Genomic DNA, 27,499 nt, shown 5'->3' with positions numbered 1-27,499 from the left:
ATGTTTTGAATGTGATGGGGTAGGGTGAAATTTCATGAAAATGAAAATGCAGACTGAATGCCAGACTATAAATGGACAGTACTTGTAAAACGAGCCAGCAACATCGCCTATCCACATTTTACACAGAGCTAATGTGCTCCTAGCTCCATGGTCTACAAGCCGGCGGCACGCAGTACAGTGGCAGTACCCTTAGGGCCATAGGGCGGCCATGGGCATGACTTGGCCATGACTACACCTACGTAATTGAAAAGAGAAGGCGTAAGTCGATCTGCTTCAATTTTACTTCTAAAAGTTTTGATATCTGATTGTTATAATCTGATCTTGGTCTGTCCTTTGTCTCGGCTAAGTACCTGGTAGCTAGCTATTTTAAATCTAAAACGTTTTTTATCTTTCTCCACGATCATGACGATAAAAGAGCTATCTCTCTAAGTCTGAGGAGAGCCTGAATTTAACTTTTATCTAGTCTAGCTCATCTGTGTCATTGCCCGTGACGACTCTATTTTGAGAGGTAGGCCTACGACGTGTATAATATTCTAATTTCTAGTCTCGTCTTTAATCGAACAATTAAGCCAATCATCAATTTATCGATTCGAAATCCATGTCTTGTCGTCTGGTTTTATCCCCGTGTGCGAATCGGATGGCCCGTGCGAATCTACCACTTTATACTCCAGCCAGTACAGTTCCTCCATTCGGTCAACTGGTCAAGTGCGAGGCTAGGCCATTCATCGATCATCCGCCCTCAGTCAAGGCCGAGACGAGCACGAGGCGCTACGGAACTCCATTGGCATTGATTGTTGTCGTTCGCCACTTATGGTTGGGTCAGCTGCTGCAGGGAGGTCCACAGGCGGGTGAGCACATGTTGGTTTTTAAAGGATAAGTTCACCTTCATAAACATAAGGATTGAGAAAATGCAACAATATTAGTATGGAGGTGTATCCTATTACCGAACGATTTTTGTTTTATTGCTCCAAACGGGCAACACTATGCAATAATTCAGCCAAAAATATCCTTATAGATAATTGAAATGGTGATGACTTAAGCTGTAACGAAAATACTTGAAAAATAAACCAACTTCTAGAGAAAATCCGTATTTCAAATAACCCTTCCACAAAAGTTGTCTCTTTTTACCGACGCAAATCGTATTGTATCACCAAATGTGCGCCCTCTGTATGGGAAAAATTGGACATTGTATTTTCGGTCAATGTTTATCAACGCAGGACAACGAACATCGAAATTTTAGCAATTATTACGTAAATTTGAGGTAAATTATGCTTTGTTTTGTTTTTTGCTGCAGTTTAGCAATTTTCGGCACCGGCTTCCCCTGTGAGATAACAGCGCGTAATGCAATGAATGCGTATTCGAGTTGTTGTACGCGCTCCATTGACAAAGTACGCGTTCGGTAATAGGATACCGTTCGGTAATAGGATACCTGACTATACTTTAGTAGAACACATCAGTGAAAGTTTGAGGAAAATTGGACAATCGATGCAGAAGTTCTGAATTTTTTTAATTTTTGTGTTGGAACCGCTGGATGAGGAGACTACTACAGCTTGTGAGTCATATGCGTACAACAGTATAAAGTCTTAAAGAAAATGTAAAAGAAAATTCAACATATTTTCACTTTTTTCGCATAATAAAAGAGCACTTGACTTGCCTCTTTCTAAAGGCATGGGGAATGATATTACCCATAACATTTGTCGGTAACGAGTCAGGGGAATGTGTACTTTTTTCAAAAGATATGGAATTTTGTGAAATTCTCTTTATATTTTCCTTGTATTGTTGTACGCATGTGACATCTAAGTTATTCATACACTGCAGTAGTCTTCTCATCCAGCGGGTACTGCACAAAAACTTCAAAAATTCATAACTTTTGAAGGGATTGTCTGATTTTCCTCAAACTTTCAATGATGTGTTCTACTAATATTGCTACATTCTCTCAATCCTTATGTTTATGAAGGTGAACTTGTCCTTTAAAGGGACTGTACAGTACTGTTTGAGGTAGGGATTCATGTTTTGAACATTGCTAAGTGAGATAATGAAAAGCCTCTTATGAAATATGAAAGAGCATGTAATTCTAAGAAGGATTCAACGCTTATTTGACGAAAATTGGTTTTCAAATGGCTGAGATATCAAAAAAAGTGCTAATAATAAAAGGCAACATGCCACAACTTTATCAGGATCTCTTTGTTTCACCTTGTTTTTGGATATCTCGGCCATTTCAAAACCGATTTTCATCGAATAAACTTTTGATACCCCTTAGAACTGCATTCCCCCTTACATCTCATAGAGCACTTGGTTTCTGAATATCTCGCAAAATGTTAAAAGCTAAATCTACACCTCGACCAGAACTGTACGTACGCACCCTTTAAAGTCACTGACACGGAATTGAATTGATCAGTTACTGTAAAACATGATATATTCGCGGCATGAAATTTTCGCGAATTGGAGCCGACGGCCCTTTCCGCGGCATGAAATTTTCGCGAATTGCCACTGGTGTTCAATGCATGTAGTGTAGACAAAAACTTTCGCGTGCATTTTAATTTCGCGAATTTTGGCGCTCGCGAAATTCGCGAAATTAAAATGCACGCGAAAATTTCTCGTTTTACAGTAAATCTATTTTGCACACCATGGCAGGGTGGAACATCATGAGCAGCAAAAAGCTTGTTTCCATCCATAGGCAACACTTTGGCAGATCCAGGGCAGGCGCAGGGGGAGCACATGTACGCCCCTTTATTTTTGTTAAAACAAAAGAAATAAAAAGAATGAAATAGAAGGGGCGGGGGCATGTGCGCCCCTTTACTTAGCTAACCTGGGGACCGTTTCATGAAACTTTTTGTCGGTGATTTACACAGACAACTGTTAAAAGCTACTGAAATCATTGCGTCTAATTGGCTGATAGCAAATTTGTCGGTGAAAACTTCCGACGAACTCGTTGATGAAACCCCCCCCTGAGCCAAAGGCTCAAGTAAACTACTGTATTATTGTGATAGCTCTCAGAGACTCCAACCCAAAGCACCTTCCGGGGGGGGCATTTCATGAAGGAACTTGTCGGATAAAATATCTGACAAGTCTCTTATCCGACAAGTTTTGAGAAATTCTTTAGTCTGATTGGCTGATTTCTCTGAACTTGTCGGATGTAATTGACTTGTCGGACATTTTATCCGACAAGTTCCTTCATGAAATGCCCCCCGGGGGGGCGTTTCATCAACGAGTTCGTCGGAGGTTTTCTCCGACAAATTTGCTGATCTGGAGATTCTCCCGCCTGAAACCCCTAGCAAATGGGAGACTCCAAGGGTACTAGATGCTCTCTGGTGCTTTCTAAGGCTTATTGTCCCCGCCGAACGAGTTCGAGCAGGGGACTATGAAACGGGCTCCGTACGTGTGTGTGTCTGTGTGTCCGTGTGTGCGTCCGTGTGATATCAAAATATTCAATTTGCTACTTCTCTGTCATTTATGAGCCGATTTTGATTCTGTTTGCTTTAATATGAGGGCACTACATGGGAGCTTTGAAACTTCTACACAGAATTTCAGTTGTGACCTTTGACCTTTGACCTATATCGTACATTTTGCTACAAAATACTAGTAGCACGCTTAGAAAAATGTGTAAAAAGAAGTATTTATTATATCGTAAATATCTCAGGAATCGTACAGCCACCAATGAACGGAAATTTAAACAGTATAGGAATTTAGTTAGTAAGGAAATACGTAAAAGGAAGTGTGAGTATTATTACAGGAAACTTAGTTGTGTGCGTGGGAATTTAAAGAAAACATGGTCTCTTATTAATGATGTTATGAATAAACAAAGGCAGAATAATCATATTGAATCATTGCAAGTCAATGATCAGTGTATCGATTCTGCAGAGTCTGTAGCAACACATTTTAATGAGTATTTTTGTGCAATAGGTAGAAATATTGTATCAGAAGTGTCCAATGCATCTGCTTCTGTTTATACTTACCTGCGCAATTCTTATAGCCAATCTATGTTTTTTAAACCTATTACTATACCGGAAATGTTAACTATTGTCAATGATTTGAAAGTAAATAAGAGTCCTGGTGATGACGATATTCACGTCAATGTATTCAAGAAATCAATATGTTTTATAATGGAATCCCTCTGTGCAATATTAAATTCATCTTTGGAAAGTGGGATATTCCCACGACAACTTAAAGTAGCAAAAGTAATTCCAGTTTTTAAGAAGGGGGACAAACACCAGCTACAAAATTATAGGCCAATATCATTGTTGTCAGTTTTTACTAAATTGTTTGAAAAATTAGTTTAAGCTTGATTGATATCATTTATTGACAGCAATAATATTTTGTATCATCAGCAGTTTGGGTTTAGACAAGGTTATTCTACATATATGGCGCTACTTAAATTGATGGAAAGAATATTCAAATGCATTTGAAAATCATGAATTTTTGGTCGGAATATTTTTAGATTTAACAAAAGCATTTGATTGTATAGATCATAGAATACTTATTATGAAATTAGAATATTATGGAATAAGAGGAAATGTTTTGGACTGGTTTAAAAGTTATTTATCAATACAGTTGTAAATAATACAAAATCAGAATTGTGCTACAAGTTTGTATGTGAATACAGGCGTTCCACTGTAAGGTTCTGTACTGGGTCCTCTTCTCTTTTTGCCTTTTGTTAATGATTTGCAGTTTGTAAGCCCTAATTTATATTCCATATTATTTGCAGATGATACAAACCTATTTTTTCAGGCCGGGATGTGCATGAAGTTAATAATATGATAAATTCAGAAATGCAGCAAGTGTATTCTTGGTTTACTGCAAATCGTTTGGTTATAAATATTGATAAAACATGTTACATGGTATTTAAGACAAAAAATAAGGTAATAGATGAAGATGTTTTACAAATATATATAGGCAATGTCAAAATCAAGCAGGTCAACAGAGTAAAATTTCTTGGTGTTACAATTGATGATGGAATAACATGGAAAGGTCATTTTGATGATATTTGTATCAAAATAAGTAGAATTGTTGGTGTCATATTATCTGAAACATATATTTCCTTTAAAAATTCTATTAACTATGTATCATACAATGGTTTCCCCACATTTAACGTATTGTGCAATAATATGGGGTCATAGTTCATTATATTTATTGAATCGTGTCTTGATGTTACAAAAGCGTGCAATAAGAATACTCTGTAATGTAGATCCGTTTGCACACACTGCAGTACTGTTTAAGAAATTGAAAATTTTGAAAATTGATCAAATTGTGCAATTACAAGTGGCTACATTTATGTTTTCATACTTTAAAGGTGTCTTACCTGTCACGTTCCATAATTCGTTTACCCCAAATAGTGCAATCCATGCCTACAACACTAGACGTGCCAACGAGATATATGTTTACCTTTTTAAAGTTCTTTAAGACTACAATTAGATACACTGGAGCAAAATGCTGGAATGAGTTGCCAACTTTTATCAAAGAGAGTCCAACACTGTCATCTTTTAAATGTATTTCTATATAAAATGTTATTAATACAAAATGCAATTGAGTTTCAATTATTGTAATAATTTTGCCACCTTTTTTTTTCTTTTCTTTTTTTTATTGCTGTGATGTTTCTTTGCTGTTTTTGTTCCTTGATGTATATTTGATGGAAATTGCGTACTATTTATTGTTTGTAAGGGAATCGGCCTCAATAGGCTTCATACGGCCTTTACTGATCCCTCACGTGCTATGTTTGTTTGTATATTTTTCTCTTCTGTTTTATTGTGAACATGATGTTTTCTTTTTAGCATGTGAAATAAATTTGAATTTGAATTTGAATTTGAATATTGGACTAGTGAGACTCAAACTAGAGAACAGAGGTTAAATAAAGGACTGTGACCCAAAACTCTTTGAATTGATTGGTGGGACATAACATCATGTCTTGCTGTTGGCCACATTTAATTACACAGATGACATGTACAGTGTAATTACATAGTACATGTGTTAATAGTAATAAAGGACATTTATATTGCACAGCTACTGTACAATGGCCTACTGTACTACTACTACTACTACTCATATAATACCGGTTGTTTAAATTTTTAAGACTCACTGCTAGCACTTTGATGTTTTTCAATGCATTGTTATAAAAACCATGATAGCCCCAAGATTATACAATTGAATTACTGTAACTAGAGTGAACTTTAATTGGTATTAAAGATTAATTTTTAGCTCACCTGAAGTGAGCTATTGCGATCGCTCTTCGTCCGGCGTCCGGCGTGCATCTTGCGTAAACTTTGTACATTTTCATCTTCTTCTTAAGAACCCTGTGACCGATTTTCACCAAACTTGGCAGGTAGCATCCCTAGGGGGATAGGATCTGAATTTGTTCAAATGGGCACCATACCCCACCTGGGGGGCCCCAGAGGGGCCCAACCCCCCCCCCCCCCCCAAAAAAAAAAAAATAAATAAATAAAAAAATAAAAAAATTAAGGAATCTTAAAAAATCTTCTTCTCTAGAACCAGAAGTGATAGAGCTAAGTTAATACTATGAATTAGTACATTGATGACTGTAGTTTCAAGTTTGTTCGTGGCGGAATCAGGGGTGCCCCCCTTGGGACCCAGGGGAGGGGGGTGGGGAGGGGTCCTAACGGGGACCAAATTGTATATATTTTCATCTTTTTCTTGAAAATGCAAATGGATTTTCACCAAAGTTGGCAGGTAGCATCCCTAGGGGGATAGAATCTCAATTCCATCAAATGGGCACCATGCCCCACCTGGGGGCCCCCAGGGGTCCCCCCCCCCCTCCTCCTGTAAGGAATCTTTACAGATTTTCTCTGGAACCAGAAGTGATTGAGCTTAGTTGATACAATGAGTCAGTATGTTGATGACTGTTGTTTCAAGTTTGTTCATGGGAAAATCAGGGTGCCCTACCCCCTTGGGACCCAAGAAAGCGGGATGGGATGGGGGGGGGGGGTTCCAAATGCGGGCCTAAATTTTCATCTTCTTGCTGAAAACAACATAATGGATTTTCACCAAACTTGGCAAGTAGCATTCCCATGGGGATAAGATTTCAAAGTGTTTGAATGGGCACCATGCTTTCCTTGGGGGCCCCAAGGGGTCCAAACCTCCTAAATTAATGAATATTCAATAATATTTTTCTCTAGTTCTAATCAAAAGTGATAGGGCTTTAAGTCTTTTTTTCCCCAAGCTGCATAATCCAACATTCTATTAAGGCCGTGTCACTCCAGCCTTGCGTGCGACTTGCAAAGAACAATTTTGACTACCCGGAGGTCCCCGTAGATATCCGCACATGACAGTATCTAGCATGTATCTCAAAAGTAGTAGCCCTGAGGTGCGCACGCATATTTTTTTTACCCGCAACCGAGTTTAGGCCCTGTCACACCTTTCCGGGCAAGCTACTCTGGCTTGTTACGTGTAGGGATTTTCTAGCATACCGGACATTCCTGAGGGCGGAAAAAGATTTGTGCGAGTCAGCACATGTGTCTTACTTGCTGGACGCGTTATACCTGCGAGTATACTGTGTGACCTTTGTACCAGTCGCGTGGGGGCTGACAACTTAGTGAAGGAATTCCTCTAATGGAATGGCTGAAATCTCACAGAATTTCATTATCTTGGCTGCATACGGGACTGCGAAGTACCTGCGTGGGAATTGCCTGGGAAGTACTGCTGCTAAGGGTCTCCTACTGGCGTTCTGCGTGGACCTCTACGGGCATTCCCGCAACTCACCCGGAAAAAGTTTTGGGCATGCTCAAAACTTGGCTGCGGTTAAATCGGACTTGCGTGAGCACCTCCGGGCAACTACGCGCTAGATACTGTCAGGTGCGGACCAACTGCGGAGAGCTCCTTGGAGTAAATTTGTTTCCCTGCAAGTCAAGCCGCAGAAGTTCCCCCGTTCGGTATGACAAGGCATGAATGAAAATTGCAAACATTCTTGTTCACCCGCTGAAAATCTTCTATGTGCTGGAAACTACCTCCTCGCCACAAGCCCGCGTTATGGTGTGACACGGCCTTAAAGTACAGTGTACTTGGTAGGTATCTTTTACCAGTGTGATGGAATATGTAAATGGACACCATGCCCCCACTCTCAAAGCTACCCCCACCATAAGTTTCCAATGTTCTCATGTAAGAGTCTGCAAGAATGCATGGAAAGTGAACTTACGATACTCAGGTGAGCGCGTGACCCCCGGGTCTCTTGTTGGTAACAGATTGGAATTATCAAATACATATTTTGTATTTTCTTTTATCTTCTTTTATAAATCTTACAGGCAGCAAGATGGCAGCTACACATTCTGATTCTGATGACCCAGACAGCCGAAATTTGTCAGAAGGAGATAATTCCGCCTTTGCAGATGACATCTCAAAAGTGCTATCAAGACCAGGTGGGATTGTAATTGATTTTGTCAAATTGGTGGAAGATCAACATATTCACATTGTTTGTACAGTACACTAGTGTGGAAGATATTCACGTGCACTCAAGGCAATGGCCCCTGAATCACTACCTAAATTTATTTTCATGAAAAGATTTATGGTAATCCAGTAAGGAAGAAACAAACTACTTGGTGTCTTCAATACTAGATTGAATGTTTACCAAAACGTGTAAATTCAAGTAGAAACAAATTCAACCAAGGACAATATTTCCTTTTTATAGTGGTCATGCATTACATAGAAACAACTTGATTCTGTGGAATTTTGTTCAAGTGATCAATGCAAAACCTGTTTGATGTGTCTTTACCAAAACACTAAACCCAACTCATTTTTTGTTTATCCCCCTGAAAGAACCACTAATGGATGGGTTCCTAGCAAAACTGGCTCAAAGCATTATAACAGAAGATCGAGCTGAACTACTGGGTTACAAACTTAAATTCACCGCAGCAGACATCGACCGCTTCCGTGCAACCAATCGCCTGGACGGTATCGTCACCCGCAAAGGGACACGACAGATGCTCTTTGAATGGCGTCGTAACGTGGAACCATGTCGTCAGGCAGCGGTCCTGCGAAAAGCTCTGCAAGGTATCGAGCTTGTTGGTGGAAGCCGTGATTTGCCCGGACAGAAGGAATCCTGTCAAGGTAAATATGTTTCTGTCAGTGACAAACTTGTGAAATCATCCTGCAATAACCTGACAAAAGAACTCATAGAGGACGTAGTAATCCATAAATTTTCAGAGATGCTGTGACACCTGGCATCCTCTTAGAGATCCAAGATGCTATTTAGTTCACCATGTTTATGTCCTGCTTGAATATTTTTGCAGGGGTTGTGAGTGTAAGATAGGCAATATTTGACATGACAATTTTCAGTGAATCATTCCCATTAAGACATTTTACATTGGTGAACCCTATCAAAGTCAAGTCTTCCAAAGCTTCATTGATTCTAGAGCTAAGAAATTAAAACACAGAAGCAATTATAAAAAAATAAGCGTATCATCTACTCCCCATCAAATTGCTGTGGCTTTTTTTTTTTCAACCCATGCTCTTCCAATAGCTATTCCCATAAGGATTCAGGATCTTCTATTGTTTCTATTGATAATGGTGATAAGGGCATATAAGGAGATTACCATGGCAGTGTACACATAAGATAGTGATATTTCATAGCAGAATTTGAACTCAATATTCAAATTAAAAACTTACATCAAATTGCTCTACTACTCCACATATTTATTTAGAGGATTAAAGCATTGATACGTGTATTTTAAAATCATGTGTTCATGTATGGACCAATCAACCTTTACAGATTAACGATAAAAAAATGCAAGCTATATGTGTGAAATATGCCCCACTCGAGTCATGAGTTGCAGTAGAATATTTGAGGTTATATCAGCTGAGACAATTAGCAAAAATTACATGTGTATGTGTTTCAAATACACAGACATCTTTGATCAGAAGTTGCCTGTTGAGAAATGTGATTTTGTAATTCCCTCAGATGTGATCCAGCCACTTCATTCCCATGTGCCTCCAATGAGAAGGAAGTCCGTAGAGCACTGCATTTTACAAACCCTTAGAAGTCATTACAAGACAGTCTTATGCCCCATTCAACGCAGACCCTGGGATCCAACCGACTTTGTGGACCTCAAACAGTTGTTCACCCATGTGAATCTCGTCAAATATGACAGAGGCAGCGGTGAGCTAAAGAAGATACCCCTGGAACATTCTGTGGATGGCATATTAGAACTGAAGGTGGACGGAGACTTTCCAATGAGACTGCTTATGACTGCTCCCGGTGGCCATGGGAAGACCTGTGCTGTAGCGAAGTTAGCCTATGAGTGGGCACACAATGTGCCGGGGTCACCAATGCGAGATGTGTTTGCTCTCTTTGTACTAAAGATGAGGGAGATAAAAGAAACTATGAGTCTCGGGGATGCAATTGTCAGTCAGTTAACAGGCGTTATTTCCGGAGTCACTTCGGAAGGAATCGAATCATTCATTGAAGAAAATCAGGACAAGTGTATGTTGATATGTGATGGCTACGATGAGTTTGGAGGGAGCATCAAGACCAGAACCTTCAAGGAATGGACCAGTCTCATCCAGGTACTGAGAAATAAAAAACTGAAAGATTGCCGTGTCCTTGTCACCAGCAGGCCATTTCTTGAAGGGGACTTCCTTCAGGGAGAACTGGCTCGTACATATACAAAACTGGAGATTGAAGGGTTCTCAAGAGAATCAGCTACAGAACACATTGCCCGTTATTTTGCCTCTCGATCTAATTCCCGTGCTGGGGAAGATCTCCTGAAATATTTAAAAAAGAATGTGTTCCTCACAAGTCTTATTAAAGTGCCATTATTTTGCACAATGGTGTGCCACCTGTTTGAGGTAAATGCTATATCTGACACTAGATCCATGTGTAGCCTGTTTAAAAACATAAACCACTTCCTGCTACATCATGCAATGTCAAAAGAAACCGACATTCTTCCTCGGAATACGGAACTCGACGATGTGATAAAAACCCTTGGGAAAGTTGCATTTCATGCACTGATGTCAGACAGCATGAATGCTATTTTCAAGGACAAGGATTTTTCAGAATGTCCAGAATCTTTCACGTCTGGTGTAAAACTTGCGATTCTGTCCTCCACCACAATCCCTCTGAAACATGTAGAGCACAACAATTTGCCAACTGCAACCTCAGTGGAGTTCTTTCACAAACTGGAGCAAGAGTTCTGCGCCAGCATGTATCTATTGCATCAGCTGCATGAGGACCAAAACACCCGCCGATCGTTGTTCAGGCTCAGGAGACCTTTGCCTTCACCTCGCCTGCAATGTATTAACACAGTAGCCAAGACGCTGGAGTTTAACAATGTGTTGTGTTTTCTGGCTGGAGCCAGTGCTTGTGCCTGTCATGCAGTCTTTAGGCACATTGCCAAGCAGGCAAAGGACTTTGTGATGTTTTACAAATGCCAGCTAATACTGCATTGTATAGTCGAGGCAGACTCTACTTATATCACCAGACGTGTGATCCATGCCCTGCAAAAGTGCTTTTGGGATGGTATTTTGGATCTGTACCCGCTGACAGAGAGAATCCTAATGGGCATGGAACAGTTACCACAGGCAGTCAAGTCAAAGGTAAATCGTAGGACCCTCTAGTCTTTTCAGCACTGTCAATATCATGGCGATTGATGACGTAAAAGTCATTCTCAACCATTACAATTGTTAGCTTTATAGTCATCACAGTGATTATGAATGGATGATTATTGTTCTTTGTACAAGCTTCCCTTTACATATGAAGACTTGTTTGATAAAAAGATTCAGTCACAGTAGCTCTTTCTCAATTTTTTTTTAATTGAGAAGATGAGAATGGCAGTGGATTGAACCAGGAAGAACTGCTTTCAAGTCTGCTTCTTTTTCTTTCTTTTTTTTACCCTGGCTCCTGCAAAGTTGAGAGGGTAATGTGAGTGTGAACTATGCATCCCTTCTGGATCTGGCAGATGTGCATCTCACAGAGTGATAATACTCTTTATGTAAAAAAACAAGTATCAAATAAATGATGAGTGTGGTTTAAAAAAAGCAAATAATATTCGGCATGTGAAATTGTGTATTCTGTGTTTTTCTTTTGCAGATTACAACAGTTTTCATGTCAAGCACCAGCCTTTCTCTTGAAATGACTGGTAGACTCTGGTCTTGTCTGGTATCCTTTGACCATCTGCACAAGCTGTACCTCAATGCCGTATCTCTCACTTCCAGCACCAGTCTACCACCTCTGCCATCTGTAAAGCACCTCGAGGTGTGGTCCCTGCCGGTGGGAACATTTGACCTCCTGATCGACCCCTTGAATCAGTTGGAGGAGCTGGAGGTTCGGATTGGATATGATGGCGATGCCTCTGACACGCTGACCCGCATTGCACAAGTTGTGTCAAGGACATGGAAAACGCTTAGGTCCGTCACTATCAACGGAGTGCTGAACTGCTCCAGGAGCCACGTGGGCCAAGATGAATGCCAAGACTTTGTCCAGTTGCTAAAGAACCAAGCCCCTCGCCTAGAAAGGCTCAAGCTGGTGGAGGTCAATGTAGCTGAAAGTGGACTGGTCTGCCTCATCACATCTTGCCAACATTTAGCTTCTATGAAAGAGATTAGGTGATTTGCATATTCTTGTACAATGTATTTAATGTTGCAAGATGTTCCAAGTTAACTTTCTTTCTTGCCCATGACAATAGAGTCAATAATTGTTTGGCAACCTTGCCCCTTTTTGGTAAGTATAGCTGATCAGGTCTAGTTCATTCACCTCCGTGGGCAAGACACAAAATGCACATTATTACTATCTTCAAGGATGTAGTTCCCTGTAGGAAGTTAAACAGCACTGTGATTGGATCAAACATGTAGCCCAGATAGGGGCTAAGGTATTCATTCACCTGGGAATGTGGTGAATTCATATGGACAGAACACATTTTGAGAAAGGATTCCTGTATTGAGACATGTCCATAATTATTATTATCAGCGAAATTGCTGCCATCATCTACTACAAAAAGCCTCCCAATCATATCATAACATACATGTACTTTCATAATGTTTTTGATGTAGTCCAAACTGTACCATTGTGGATCTTCATACTTGACTTCAAGGTGTTCATGCAGTTTGATACTTCACACACGAAAGAGAAAAAAAAAGTAGAAGAGATGAAGATATTTAGAGTGTAGATTTGTTGTACAAACTGCCCCATTCTTTTTGTTTTGTATTTTAAACTCACAGTTTGGATCTCTGTGTGAGTATGGATGTTACAATTTTCCAGAATGCTGTGAAATCGTGTTCCAGTGCCAAGAAAGGTATTCTGGTCGTAGTGAAACATGTAAGTCATAATGTGTGCTACCTGGGGCTGCAACAATGGGTAGACATAGTGGCTAACAGGTTGAAACTAAGATTTATTGTGACAGTAATCTGTTTGTCTGTGTTTTTGCTTCCTTGAAGTATTTGTTTTGAATATATAAAACTGTTTATAAGTCTCTTCTGTCATTCTCTCTCTCTCTCACACACACACTCTCCATTCTTGTATGTACATTCCCCATTTGTGAAACCATGCCAGTGGGGGCCCGTTGCATGAAAGTTACAATGATGGTAACTTTGCCATACAAATTACAATGGTAACTTCCATGGAATTCTTGATTGTGATTGGCTGTTGAGTATTGTTGCCATGGTAGTTACCATTGGATGGCAAAGTTACCATCATTGTAACTTTTATGCAACAGGCCCCTGGTGTTTTGTCTGAAACAGTTGCATGCTAAACAGCAAACTCATTATTCAGGTATGAGTTTCTTCACCCCTCTGAATAATATTTTCCTTTCTTCTTTAAACTCATTGTTATTCATTATTTCTTTGGTCTTAATAGTTGCGTGAGTTATGACACTAAATATAATATCAAGGTAAATTCACTGCCGCCTTTGTTATGGAAGGAAATAAGGGAAAGTGAAATTCCGTGCCTAAGAGTTTGATGCATGGTGTGCTAATACCATTTTGATGCACATGTATTCATATGAAGTGTAAGGCAATAATTTAGTGTTAATGGGAAATGATACCCGGATATATATTTTTATATTTTGGTGATAGTAGGTTCTGTAATCCTATTGGTTAGTCAACCATGCAGTATTTCCTGCATTTTGTGAATGAGGTCATTCCCCCTGTTGTACAATATTTTGTGTTTTGCATTGTCCATGTTGTTCATTGTGGTGCATCACATGTTCAGCTGTGTGCTCTTGAACTGTTACAATTCTACAGATATACTACAATGACTATCTAGCAGCACTGCAACAGTTAGTTTATATGAAAGAAAGTCAAGAAAGTACAAGTGGTGGGATGACTAAAATTTCTAAAATGTAGAGAATGAGGTCTATGTCTTCATCAAAAAATTTACTGGAAAGATTTGACTGAAAGATAAATATTGTTGTTTGTTGCTTGTTCTCACAAAATGGGGTAATATCTACTGCCTAGCTCCATATTCAATGAAGCCAAATGGTGCCATATTCCATTCACCGTTTGCCGTGTACACAAAATGTGGTACTAGACTATAGATATTTCCCCAATTCCATCAACAGTCAGGGGGTAACAAAGAGTATTGAGTGAATGCAGCTATACTAGTAGAATACAATGGAAAAATGTGAGGGAATCAGGCCATCTGTTCAAAATTTATGAATTTTAAGGTTTTGGTGCTGCCGTACAGTGGACTCCCGTTATAACAAAGTCCTCAGGACCGGCAGTTTTCTTTCGTTATATCGGAATTTCGTTATAACCGAACAAATAAACAATAGAAACACATAGAGTGGATGACATTGCAGCCCAAATTTTTACTTTGTTATAACCGTGTTCGTTATAACGGGAGTGCACTGTATTTGGATAGGAAGGATTAGTTCTTGATGTCACTGCTGGACAGCAATACAAAGAATTATAAAGAAAATCCACACAAAAAAAATCAATTATGGGTACTATTACCCTCTCCCCTGCTTTCTGCAAGAGATGCAAGTCCAGCATTCTTTCATTATACCAGAAATGCAAATACATGTATGCTGAATTCTCTTTATTATTTTCTTATATCATTTTCCAGTGACCACATGAACTCTTGTCTCCTCATCCAGCAATGACTGCACAAAACTTTTAAGAATTCCTAAATTGTCTGATTTTTCTCAAAATCACAGATCTGTTCTACTGATACATTCATTCAATCCACATTATTTAGGTCTCATTTTCCATTAGGTTTTTCTCTAATGAGACATACATTGTACACATGTATTTTTTAAGTGCTCACTTTCTCCCTTCCTAGGAACCCTCAAAATTTCTTTTAGCGTTCCATTTTATTTGTTCAGACTTATTTTCTAGCTAGGCAATTTTCTACTACATTTTCAGTGTTTATAGTCAGTTTGTGAAATTGTTCTTGTAATGTATAAATCTGTTTGATTATGTACTATACTACAGTGTACAGTTATTTATTAAATAAAAAACAGTGCAGTTACAACCTTTAAAAGGTTGTAACTGCACTGTTTTTGGATGGCCTGCAAAGGCAGAAACAGTCTTGAACTCTTGTTCTCTCTATTACTCTTTCAGCCTGAACATCCTGTGTTTAGTGCCACTGTCAAGCGCATCAAATGAAAATACCAGGAGATATGCCTTGCCACCAAAACACAACATGGTATGCTGTTCAATCTTCAGAGTTCTTCCATTGTTGCTGCTACGACCATCAGACAAAAGAACAATTTCTCCTCATTCCAAACTGTTGTTGAAAAACAATGAACTTCTGAATTTCAAAAACAAACTACTTGGATACAGTACCAGTACTGTTTTATTGAAAACAATTCCTCTCGAGTGTCCTTAACTGAAGTGCTTCAATCTTCCATGTGTCACTAACTGAGGATCTAGGCTCTCTTGCTCATGGAAAGAAAAAAAAATCACATGGCTTCAATGTATTGCTTGTAGTGTAAAGAGTTTTGAACAACTATGCATTGCAGCTTGGAAAGTGACATTTTTTTTTGGGTGACTAACATAATTGTCATGGGAAATACATCTCTTCTCATCGAAATGCTTGAAATGCATCGATAGCACACTGTGTACATCTGGACTTGTTGATTTGACTTAAAAGTTTTGTTTGTTGCTCATGTGCACATCAAATATTTAGGCACTTTTTTCGAGGTACATCTGGTCTTTCTTTGTGGACACTGTGATGTACACTGTACATCGCCAGGGTAACAATTGACCGATTCCCGAAAGGATCATAATTTGTGGAATGTGCCTATTGAGCAGTCGCAGATAATGCTCATGAGGAAGCGAAGGGGGAAATGATCAACTTAGAATAAATGGTGTGTTAATGAATGGAACAAAGAAATGGCCAAATGGATTGACAAACAGCGGATAGCTGGATCAACCTAGAATAACTTTTGTATTGATGAATGTAACAAAGAAATGGTCAAATAACGGACAAACGGCAGATAACTTGATCAACCTAGAATAACTTGTGTATTGATGGATGGAACAAAGAAATGGTCAAATGGATGGACAAACAGCGGATAGCTGAATCAACGTAGAATAAACAGTGTTATTGATGAATGGAACAAACAAAATGGGCAAATTGATGAACAAACAGTGGATAACTCGCAACACAGTTCTGCAAAGAACCAGGAGTCATTCTCCAGCTGCAACTGTTTCTGCTGTGTCTAATTGTGAGTCAGCAAGAGAGAATACAGAACCCGCATCGACGATGATAATGCCAACAATGGCAATAATGGAAAAAAAAAAATATGGTCTTATTTACCCAGAGTAGCTTTGTCAGTATTTGATAAAACTGCTTTTCCAGATGGCCTTGTCATGACTCTCCAGAGGAACATAGTGAGCAAAACATCTTGTAAAAGGATGAACACACTCAGCAGGATTTGAACAATAGACCTTCTGTTTACAAATTCAGAGGCATAGCCATACCCAATTTACCACCATGATCGCACAGGCAGAGTAATTAAACTTATACCTTCAAAGCAGAAGAAAAATTATTGTGCCTTAAAGTCTTGACTGTTTACTTGGGAAAAAAAAAAGAAAACAATAATTATGAGACTGCTGAAAACCTGCCACATGGCCAAATGGCGGAATGTTTGCCTTCATTGCAACCTGTGGTGGACACAGTAAGCGCATGATATCTTATCGCTAATTGTAACAAATAATGTGATGGCTATTGAAATGTAACAAATAAAGTTATGGTTCAAGTGATGGTTACTGTGTATATAACTTTGATCTATTTACTTGACTTTGTGTACACTGTGAGTCTCGTGTTTTCTAAGCGAAAGGCCGTGTCACACCTTACCGGGCAAGCTACGCGTGCTTGTCGAGAGTAGGGGTTTTCCGCGGACGGCCAAGAATGTTTGCGAGTTTCGCACTTGTGTCTTACTTGCTTGACGTGTGCTACTGACCTACTTGCGTGTGTTCCGTGTGACCTGCGTGAGAGCTTTGAAACCGATCCGTTTTCTGTTACCAGGGACTTACGGGTACTGTGAAGCACCTGCGATGGGGTTGCCTGCGAAGTGCTGCCGGTAAGGGTCTTCTACCTGTGTTTTGCGTGTACCTCTGCAGGCAAACCACCGAGAGTCACTCGGAATAAGTTTTGAGCATGCCCAATTGGCCTTGTACCGTGTCTGGAGAAGTTTTGCGGGTTGACTTGAGGGGAAACAAGTTTGCTACCCCGAGCTCTCCGCAGTTGGTCCGCACTTGACAGTATATACCTAGCGCGCAGAGCCTTCTCAAGGCTCTGTATAGCGCGTCTCTCGCCCATAGTTGCCCAGAGGTGCGCACGCAAGTTCGATTTACCCGCAGCCAAGTTTTGAGCATGACCATTTTTTTTTTTTTCGGCTCAGTCGCGGGGATTGCGGCAAAGGTCCACGCAGAACGCCAGTAGGATTAGCAGTAGCACCTCGCAAGCAGCTCCCACGCAGGTACTTCGCTGTTCAAGTATGTGGCCAAGATAAAGACATTCTGTGGGATTTCTGCTATTCCATCAGAGGAATTCTTTCACTGAGTTGTCAGCCCCCACGCGCCTGGCATGCAGGTCACACTGAATTAGCGCAAGTAGAACTGAAGTAGAACGCGTCCTGCAAGTTAGACACATGCAAAACTCGCCCAAATCCTTGTCCGCCCTCAGAAAAATGTCTGGTATGCTGGCAAATCCCCACATGCAACAAGCCCGCGTATATCTTGCCCGGAAAGGCGTGACAGGACCTAACATGGTTGCGGGTAACAAGGATTTGCGTGTGCACCTCCGGGCGACTACGGGTGAGATACGTGCCAGGTATTGTCATGTGCGGGTCGTCTGCGGCGACCTCCGGGTAGTAACAATTGTTCTTCGCAAGTCCAACTCAAGGCTTGCTTGGAATAGTGTGATACGGCCTTTACCTTCAAGCAAGCTTTTGTGATTGTTCACCAATTGAGGGTATCGCCAATACGTAGGTGCCGTGCGCAGAGCAGCGTTTTAGATGCATTATGGGATAGCTCATGGGACAAACTTGCCCCGGTTTTGGCTGCACATACACTTACATCACGCTCTGTCTTTATAAAGAGGTATTTTTTGTTGAAGATTTCTTCGCTTTCCATCATGTGACTAGCACATTGAAGCCTTGCAGTAGTGAACCATGACTCCAGTGACCGCAAATCAGTAAAGCTTAGACACTTTCAACTCTTTTAAGCTGAACTACAATGTATAGCCAAGAAAAAAGGGCGAACAACGGAAAAGCGGGCAAAGAACTCGTATGGGAACTGCGGCTCGCGTGAGACAACCGGAAGCGAACAAGGGACCGAGGAATCCCACAGTGCACATGTGACAGCGCTCTTTAGCGTGCGCAGGAGTTTTTTACGTCATTGGCGATAGCGAGAATTGTCGCCCATTGCAGGGAAGTGCAGTTTTTTCACATTTTCATCTTTAAAATTAATGCCTTGTTTTGGCCAAACTGCAGCAGAAATCAAAAGGGAGGGGGAATTTCATTGTATTTGGAAAATGTGTTGATGTTCCCAGGAGATCCCTATGCTGGCACTCAACTTGGCAGTCGGGGGGGGGGGGGGGGGTACTCAAGCCCCAAATTACCATTAAGGTGTTGCTCATGGGGTCTGCAGGAATCTACGTATAGTGTATACATGTATATCTAAAGATTTTTAGAATGGTTTGCTTATGTCAGATTTGTACACTGTAATCTTTAATACAGTGGTTTCATTTTGTCTCGCATTTTATGTCATGATAAATGACATTCTTGTGCACATTGAGCTCTGCTAAACAAAATTCATTAATTTGTTACTGGTATCTATAAATGAAAACAGAGATAATACAAGAGAGCAGTACCGCAACATAATGATTTACACATTGGGCCGAATGCATAAACGCTAGCACTGAATTGCTTGTGCTAGCCCTTTTACTCGAATCCGTATGCATAAAAACAAGCAATTGCTTACGATTTTCCAAGCTCTGTAAAACGAGCTTGAGCTTTTGCTTAGCTGGGACGTTCCCTTTTAAGTATCATTTTCATATTCATGAAAGAAAGACCACACTTGTGAAGGAGTGGTATAAATCTACAAGAAATTACTCGGAAGTAGAGTAAGAAATCTTTTCATTTCAACAACGGGAATGTCTAGTGGTTAGCACGCAAAATGTGATGAAAAACAGGTGAGACGTCTGCCTTCGGTGGAGAGCAAAGAGACCCGCAGCAATGCTCCACGTGCGATCTGGACGATCCGGGCTACTGTAAGCAGTGATGGGAATCAGCCATGTGTGTGTGTACATTTATGAGTGTCATTTCATAGCTCTTCCGCTATGTCAGGAAATGTTTCCGCACACACATGCCCTTTCAAATACATGCTGCCACACTCCTTTGTTCTTGTGTTCGCACAGGCGTGACGTCCCTTTTGTTGAAAACGCAAGCAATTGCTCGTGCGGGACAAGCAAAATGTATAAACACAAGCAATTTAAGGTTATGCATATGTATTTAAGCAATATTGCTTGAGCTAGACCTTTTGCTAGACGAGCATGTGCTTTTGCTTGAAGCAATTGCTTACAAGCAATTGCTTGTTTTATGCATTCGGCCCATTGTATCACGAATTGCGTTCCGCCCCTCCGTCTGTCTTTAATTTGTGAGATAGCTTAACATCGTGTTTGGTGACCTAACCTGCGACTTAACGATGTGATCCCTCAGAAGAAATACATTTACAGCAGTGTCTCAAAAAATCAAATCCAGTAAAGGACTATTCATTGATAATAACAAGTCATCACACATTTTTAAACGCAGCTGTCGAACCTCAAATGCCGAAATTCGTGTTTGCTGAAATCTAGTCCAACTTTACTGAAATGAGGGAACCACATCTAAACTACTGTGAACTCCGCAATGGTGAACTGAAATCGCCTCACTAAAAACCCAAGTTGTCCAGATTTTCCCCCATGCATTCGTTTACTAGTAGATTTGTTTTATGAGTCACAGGAAAAAGCCAGTCCCTTTCATTTGAATACGAAATTGCACTTACATACTAAAATGTTCTGATAGAACATGAAATAAAGAAGTCTGCCTTAAAAAAACAACAAAAAAAACAACAACAAGTACACACACATACACACAACACACACACACACACACACACACACACACACACACACACACACACAAACCAGTTAACAGGGCAGCCTGCTGGCGAATTTCTCAGCAAGTAATGTTGGTAGGGCCACCCGACACCCAGGTGCCACCACATGGCCCTCATTGCTGATGAAGAGGGGGATATTGTACATTGTTTCTCTTGTGGGAATGGAGTTGGGGCGAATCCATTTCCAGCAGGAGGCTGTTGCTGGGAATGGCTGGCATTGCTTCCTGCTGAGATTCCCCAAGCTCAGGGCCAGGCCTGTAATCCCAAAGTAGGTTCTGGAATGTCAGACTCAGGCTGTCTCTAACGAGGGCAGTGTTCCCCGGCTCTAAAACAGTGGAGGTGCCCTTGCTGGTATGCCAGACATCTCTGCCTTAAAGGGACGACTGTACAGTACTGTTTGAGGTAGGGATTCATGTTTTGAACATTCCTAAGTGATATAATGAAAAGCCTCTTATGAAATATGAAAGAGCATGTAATTTTGATAAGGATTCAACGTTTTTTTGATGAAAATTGGTTTTCAAATGGCTGAGATATCCCAAAAAGTGCTAATAATAAAGGCGACATGCCACAACTTTATTAGGATCTCTTTGTTAGACCTTGTTTTTGGATATCTCGGCCATTTCAAAACCGATTTTCATGCAATAAACTTTTGATACCCCTTAGAGCTGCATGCTCTTTGACATCTCATAGAGTGGTTTCTATCATCTCGCAAAACGTTAAAAGCTAAATCTTCACCTCGACCAGAACTGTACACACCCTTTAACTGGTGGAACCAGCCACAGGGACACTCCGCTGAAGGTGTCATCAGCTGCCTGTTTGAAGGTGCATAACTACATGTACGGTGTAGCATGTATGCGAGGGTTGCTATGGAGGGGATTCTCCGGAAGAGTCTTCTTGGGCACTCCAACTGGTGTTTGGGCACGGCACAGGTATAGGTCAAAGCCAAGTTAACTCTCTAAGCAACCAAAGGGTGTTGCGAGTGGTGCAAGCGAAGACTTCTGGCTATTTGCCATTCGTGTAGATTCCAATCGCAAACTTACATTTAACGGCTTGATCAAAGTTTTCCTCAAAGTCGGCCTCGGCAAGTTTTTTTCCGGGTTGCAAAAGTGTGTGTGATCCTTCTGGCCAGCCAGAACAGGTTGGATCATGAAGTTTTCTAGGAAGCTGATGCAGAGCCTCCCAAAGGGGAAGTTGGAGTCACATTGTTGGAGGAGTCGATGCAGTTGAGGTTGCTGGACCCCTCCTTGCGTCTGTGACCTCCACAACTGCTGCAGCTTTTGCACCTGTTACATAAAGGCTTGGGATTGGGGGGGGGGGGGGGGGTGGCTGTCGGGTCAGTCTTCACCCAAGCTGCTGGTACAGTTTGCTATGAAGCGGGCTATAAACATGACAATTGAATCAAGGCAGCTGACGAGTTAAATTGACAGGGGAAATAGATGGGACAATTCTTGCCCAGTTCTAGCATTCATTGCCTCTTCTCCATCCGTATGTGAGCTATGCTGTAAATAAAATCACTTGCTCTTGACCACTTGGGTCGAGATGGTTGTAGGGCTGGAAGTAAGCCGGCCGGCGGCAGGTGGCAGTAGACATGCCACAGCAATTTGTGCCATACACACCTTGATACCAGGTCCTGCTCCCCAAAGCGACGTCTCACAGTGTGAGCACTGATAGGCTTATCGTTTATGGCCCACTGTTTCTGCAGCAGTTTAAATGGTAGCCAGACGAAAACGATCTCGAAGATGTTGAAGGACAATCCACCTGTCCTGATTAGGGGTTGTGACCCGAGGTCTTCCCCTTCTTTGTCTGTCATTCACAGTTCCAGTTTCCTGATGCCATGTGACAAGTTTAGAAATTGCTCTGTGCGAACAACCAAAACGTCTTGCAATTGCTCGATGACTTTCACCTACCTCAAGCATTCCAGTGGCCCTTAATCGCTGTTCATTTTGTCAGACGTGGTATAATTTTCCCGATTAAGCTTGCTTTAGACCAGAGTAAAGTAATGTCCAGTCTTAAGAGCTAACTGGTTTTATTCTGAGAATTAGCATAATCAGGAAGGATAGCACCCCTGAATACAGAATACACTCATTAACATCATTTTGACAAAACTTTGACATATTGGTTTTTTAAAAATGTTGTCCATTCAGTGGCCATTTTGCGTAGTGGAAAGTGCTTTTTTTGTGGGACTTTTGATTCAGTGACCAAGATGTGCATGTCAAGTTCTTCTTTGGAGCGAAGACATTCACTTGCTTATGTGTTTTTGATTAGTTAGGGGCATTGTAGCGCACCTGTGTACAAAATTGTTTATTTCTAGGGGGTGAATTTTTGTGTGCGGCCTTTGACAGAAGCGGGTACTTTCTTTTGCTGTCCAGTTTAGTGTGCTGAACTGCTTAATCCTTTTGAGATGAGCAGGTGTGTTCCTTCTCTTGCTATCTCTACTAGATATGAACTCATTGACGAGTTCATTCATGTCAGCTTTGTCTGCTTGTTTATAGAGCATCTAAAAACAAATTTATTGGGAATGAAACAGTGAAAATATCACTGCGAAGGACTATCATAACTTATGAAACTATTCATTTGACTAAGTTCGGGCAGAGAGAAAGCGAGCGCTTCGGAATGTATATAGATTTTCACGTCTGATCAATACGATTTTGTAATTACGCTGTTATTGACTCAAAATAACAGAAGTCACATTTGTCATGCAGTATCCTTTCAGAAACCGTTCTTTTATACGCATTTATGTGCGCGAAGAAATCTAAGCGATATAATTGGGTCAGTGGCGTATCTAGGGAAAACGGCGCCCGGGGCGAGCGCGAAAATTGCGCCCCTAATTTCTGAAAAAGACTAGTGTTCAACCCCAACCCCATCCCGGTAGGGACTTTAAGCAAAGTCCACATGATATGCTTTTTAAGCCCTTAAAAGGGGTCTTTTGAGGGTGATTTAAATGTAATGAATTTTGATTGATTTTGGCGAGCGCAGCGAGCGAGCCGAAAATTTTTGTATTTCAGCTGACAAAACATGGATTTCTTATCATTTTTTGCTTATCAAATCTTACAATTCTAATCAAGATAGTGACGGCCTTATAGATAACGATTTATCTATACCAAGAAAAAAATATTCTATGGGGCATTTCATGAAGCATTTTGTCCGACAACTTGTCGGACAAAATTTGCTCTCTGCCAATCAGAAGTAAGGATTTCAGTAGCTTTTAACAGTTTGTCAGACGAGATATCTGACAAATTGCTTCATGAAATGCCCCATGTACGCGCGAGTGAGCTGACATTTGTGTATTTCCGCGTCATCATCACGTTTTGTTCTTATCTCCTTTTTGTTTTGATAAATTTTGGCGAGCGAGCGCAGCGAGAGAGCCGACAATTTTTGTATTTCAGCTTACAAAACATGGAACTCTTGTCATTTTTTGCTTATCAAATCTTACAATTCTAATCAAGATATAGTGACGGCCTTATAGATTTTTTGGCGCCCCCCCCCCCCCCCCCCCCGTATGTTCGAAACCGTTGGCGCCTTCTTTTGATCCAATTGGCGATCGCTTCAGAACGAAAGAAATTGCAGCCGCTGCTCCGTGAAACATTTTGCCTCCTAAATATAAAATGACATGTGTGAACACAATAGACATTGTCATTTTGTCCGCGTCATCATCACATTTTGTTCTCACCTTCTTCTTCTATATAAAATTTAGAGAGCGAGCGCAGCGAGCGAGCCGAAAATTGTTGTATTTCAGCTTACATAACATGGAATTCTTGTGTGAACACAATAAACATTGTCATTTGTCCGAGTCATCATTATGTTTTGTTTTTATCTTTTTTTGATTTGGTTTTCTGCTCCCCCCCCCCCCCACCATTCTTCCTTCCCCCCCTCCTTTCCGGTGAGTTGTTTCTTCTTCTTCCTCCTCTTCTTTTTTCTTTGTTTTCTTTGTTTTCTTCCTTTTTTCTTTTTTTTTCTTTTTTTTTTTGCGCCCCCAAGGAGTGGCGCCCGGGCACGTGCCCCCCTTGCCCCCCCCCCCCCCCCTAGATACGCCACTGAATTGGGTGCATGTTGGAGGCGTCAGATCGAATGCGGATTGTTCTAAGTTTATTACGTTATCTGTAATATTTTATTGACATTGATATTTACTGATTGATACTCATAGACACTCTACTGTGAACAAACTTCTTTTTTCGTAGCAAGTCTAAATAAAAAGTGCTTGAATATGACTCCACACTACAGCTTTCGGTAAAACAATAAACGTTGATAGCTGCTTCAATATGCTGAAACTGTTGGTAACGTTCATGGTAAAGTCACCGAGGTGTTACTCGTTCACCATCTTGGGATTGGTTATTTCCTGTAAGATGTCATTATGCAGATGAGCCGCAAGGTGCGTGGCGTACATAGGCTATACTAGGTCAGCGTTTTCACTTTGCCATTCGGATTTAGTCTGAAATGTATTCATTAACAGCTTAAACTTGATCGCATTGTTCGAGCAATGAAAATATTCTTATATTATTAGAAAGCTTTGAAGAAAAGGAAACATGAACGAGTTTACTAAAGGTTTGTTTCAGGAGGCACACTCGTCGAAGGGTGCGAGTCTAAAGTATGCACTAAATGTACTTGTAAGAAAGTGGCCCTGTAGGGGCGAAATTTCGCATTTTTTTAGATATGAAATTGATATTTTTTTAAAACAAGAAGAGTTATTTTGGTCTTTAATTGATGAATTAAATTCATTATTTGTTACCTTTCAGGGGGCACATGGGGGGGGGGGGGGGTGCACCCTCTGCCCCCCCCCCCCCCCCCCCCCCCGCTTTCGGCGCCTTGTGTGTTTGAGACAATGACATAATAATTACATATGGATTTCGTCCTGCGAATTTACTCAGATCCTGCATCTTATTTCACAAACTTCAAATATGCAGTGTGCGATGTTCATGCCTTTTAAACTTTTTAGCGAAGTGTTTAGTTGAGGTGTCATATTCTTGACTCTCTTTTCAAAATCAGTTTCAAAGGGTTAACATAGAGAAGAGACATTTTGGGCAATGCCAGTTTACATAGAAACGTTTGACTACAATCTTCATTTAACTGTTAGTGTTTAGCCGTTATACAAGCACATGCACGTAATGTGAATCCTGACATCGCATTGGATGCAAAGTAGAGCTTTTGGTGTGATTTTACCGCTTGTCTACAATATACACATGGAAAGTTAAATGCCATTCTTAACGGAGAGAGTCAATGACAACAACACACAAATGACGCAACAAAAGCAGATGTATTCACAACGGAAACAGTTGAGAAAATGTATAAATTGGTATGAAAATCAAAATTATTTGGCTATAAAAAAGTAACATACAAGAAACTTATTCGAGATTATCATTAAAACTTAAATAAAGTTCAGGGACGTTAATTAGTGGATCCCTTTGAATATCGGAGTCCCTATAGATAGCAACCGTGAATCTCGATCTCGCCAGTCCCACTTCTTGTCGCCTTGTGTCCAGATTTTGGGCATTTAGTTCCTGTCTCGTTTCCTTGCCTTCCAAAGCAGTTGAGCTGGGAGTTTTGTGAGGTTTTGTAGATTTGTGCATCTTCTGGGTCTTTTTATCCGAGGTCGAACTGAGAACCGTAGATTTACTCTCTCTCTCTCTCTCTCTCTCTCTCTCTCTATCTTTGCGGTAGCTCGCGAACTTTACGATTATGTTCTGATTATGTTTTCGCTTGTCGTCAGCGGTACCCGTGGACTTCGTTTTCCCATCGTTTCGCGTTTGACACAACTTGTGACTGCAGTCGATGTCGCACTCCTCCACCGGAATTCCGAGTTCGTCATGACGCTTTCATGATGATGTCGTCTATGTCTTCTTTCTCGTTTTCTGGGATGCCAGCGAAAATCAGACTGTTCCTTCTATGGAGTATTGCTCAGCTTCTTCCTTTCATTTTCGATTTCTAGCTTTTTTTTTTCTGTAGAGCAGCAATCTTTTCGTTGTGGTCGTCGATGCTAGGGTTAGTGTGGAAGTATCGTAGGAAAAGTGAAATAAGTTGGTCTATACTTGAATATGAAACAAGAAAGATGTTGATCTTTATGTATTTTTTTTTTCATTTCTTATTGAAAGATCGATTACGGCCTTTTATGTGTCCACAAACCAAAAAGTCAAGAAGGTGTCCTATTTCACATAAGCGCTTTCTGACACCGTAGCTTTAAAAGAGTAACATGAAGACCAACTATAGTAAATCTTATGGACTAAAATAGAGTGAAATCTGACATCTGTTTATCTGAATTACTTATTTTTGGAAAGTAGCAATTCGTTATTTTCCAACTAGTGAAAGAAGCGTTTATTCAAAATGCCATTAAAATGTATTGTGCTGGATTACAATGAAGAATTCACCCTTCAAGCCAATTCCTGAGGTGTACTTGACGCGGGTGATTATTAGCACATGTTGCCTATTAAGAGCGCCCCGATCGTATTTTATTTCAATTAAAGTCAACATATATATAGCGCTATATGCATTTAAAGCTATCCACCAGTGTTTATGTAAAGTCATAATTTGGAGATTGTTGTGTGAAGGAGTAGTGAAGATAATACACGGTATCTGATATACATGTGTTTGTGATACAAGTATGATTTGAAAACAAGTGAAATATGAAAAGAACAAAACCTTTTTTATCTCTGTCACCTATAAACAGAGACCGACTGGCCTTGTGATTAAATAAGAAACAGGGTGTACATTACCGATGGGCAGGCACAATAGACCGTCAAGTGCATTTCAACGCCAAGGTACTGTCGTTAGGAAATTTTTCACGTCCAGATTAATTGAGGATGTAAAGACGCAGGTAGCATCTGTAGCATTCCTTCTCATAGGTCTACCATGATACATTTCGTTACTCCTTACCTCCTACAAGTTCAACAGGTTCTTCAACGCAATAACGTCGACAGATGCAAGAAACATGACGAAGTTTTCTTCCACAAACGAACTTACTCTGAAG

The 27,499-nt window shown here is 40.6% G+C and overlaps 1 protein-coding gene across 1 annotated transcript; it reads left to right on the top strand.

Annotated features, from left to right (window-relative positions):
- Positions 1-637: 637 nt before the first annotated feature.
- LOC139736195 (uncharacterized) lies at positions 638-12,547 on the top strand. The gene is made up of 5 exons (XM_071646932.1): positions 638-848; positions 8,250-8,363; positions 8,761-9,051; positions 9,902-11,535; positions 12,029-12,547. The coding sequence occupies exons 1-5, from the start codon at positions 638-640 to the stop codon at positions 12,545-12,547; spliced, it is 2,769 nt and encodes a 922-aa protein (XP_071503033.1).
- Positions 12,548-27,499: the final 14,952 nt, after the last annotated feature.

The sequence above is a fragment of the Diadema antillarum genome, unplaced genomic scaffold (genome assembly GCF_040938485.1).
Source record: "Diadema antillarum isolate AM-2024a unplaced genomic scaffold, OU_Dant_1.0 scf00000028, whole genome shotgun sequence".
In the NCBI taxonomy this organism is placed as follows: Eukaryota; Metazoa; Echinodermata; class Echinoidea; order Diadematoida; family Diadematidae; genus Diadema; species Diadema antillarum.
The sequence above is the reverse complement of the archived record's forward strand: the minus strand, read 5'-3'. Positions and strand labels throughout refer to the sequence as shown.

Excerpts from the sequence above, each read along its gene's own strand:
- LOC139736195 (XM_071646932.1), top strand. The coding sequence starts at position 638 with ATGGCCCGTGCGAATCTACCACTTTATACTCCAGCCAGTACAGTTCCT. Across the intron at positions 8,364-8,760 it reads AAAAGTGCTATCAAGACCAG|AACCACTAATGGATGGGTTC; the intron begins GTGGGATTGTAA and ends TCCCCCTGAAAG. Across the intron at positions 9,052-9,901 it reads ACAGAAGGAATCCTGTCAAG|ATGTGATCCAGCCACTTCAT; the intron begins GTAAATATGTTT and ends TAATTCCCTCAG.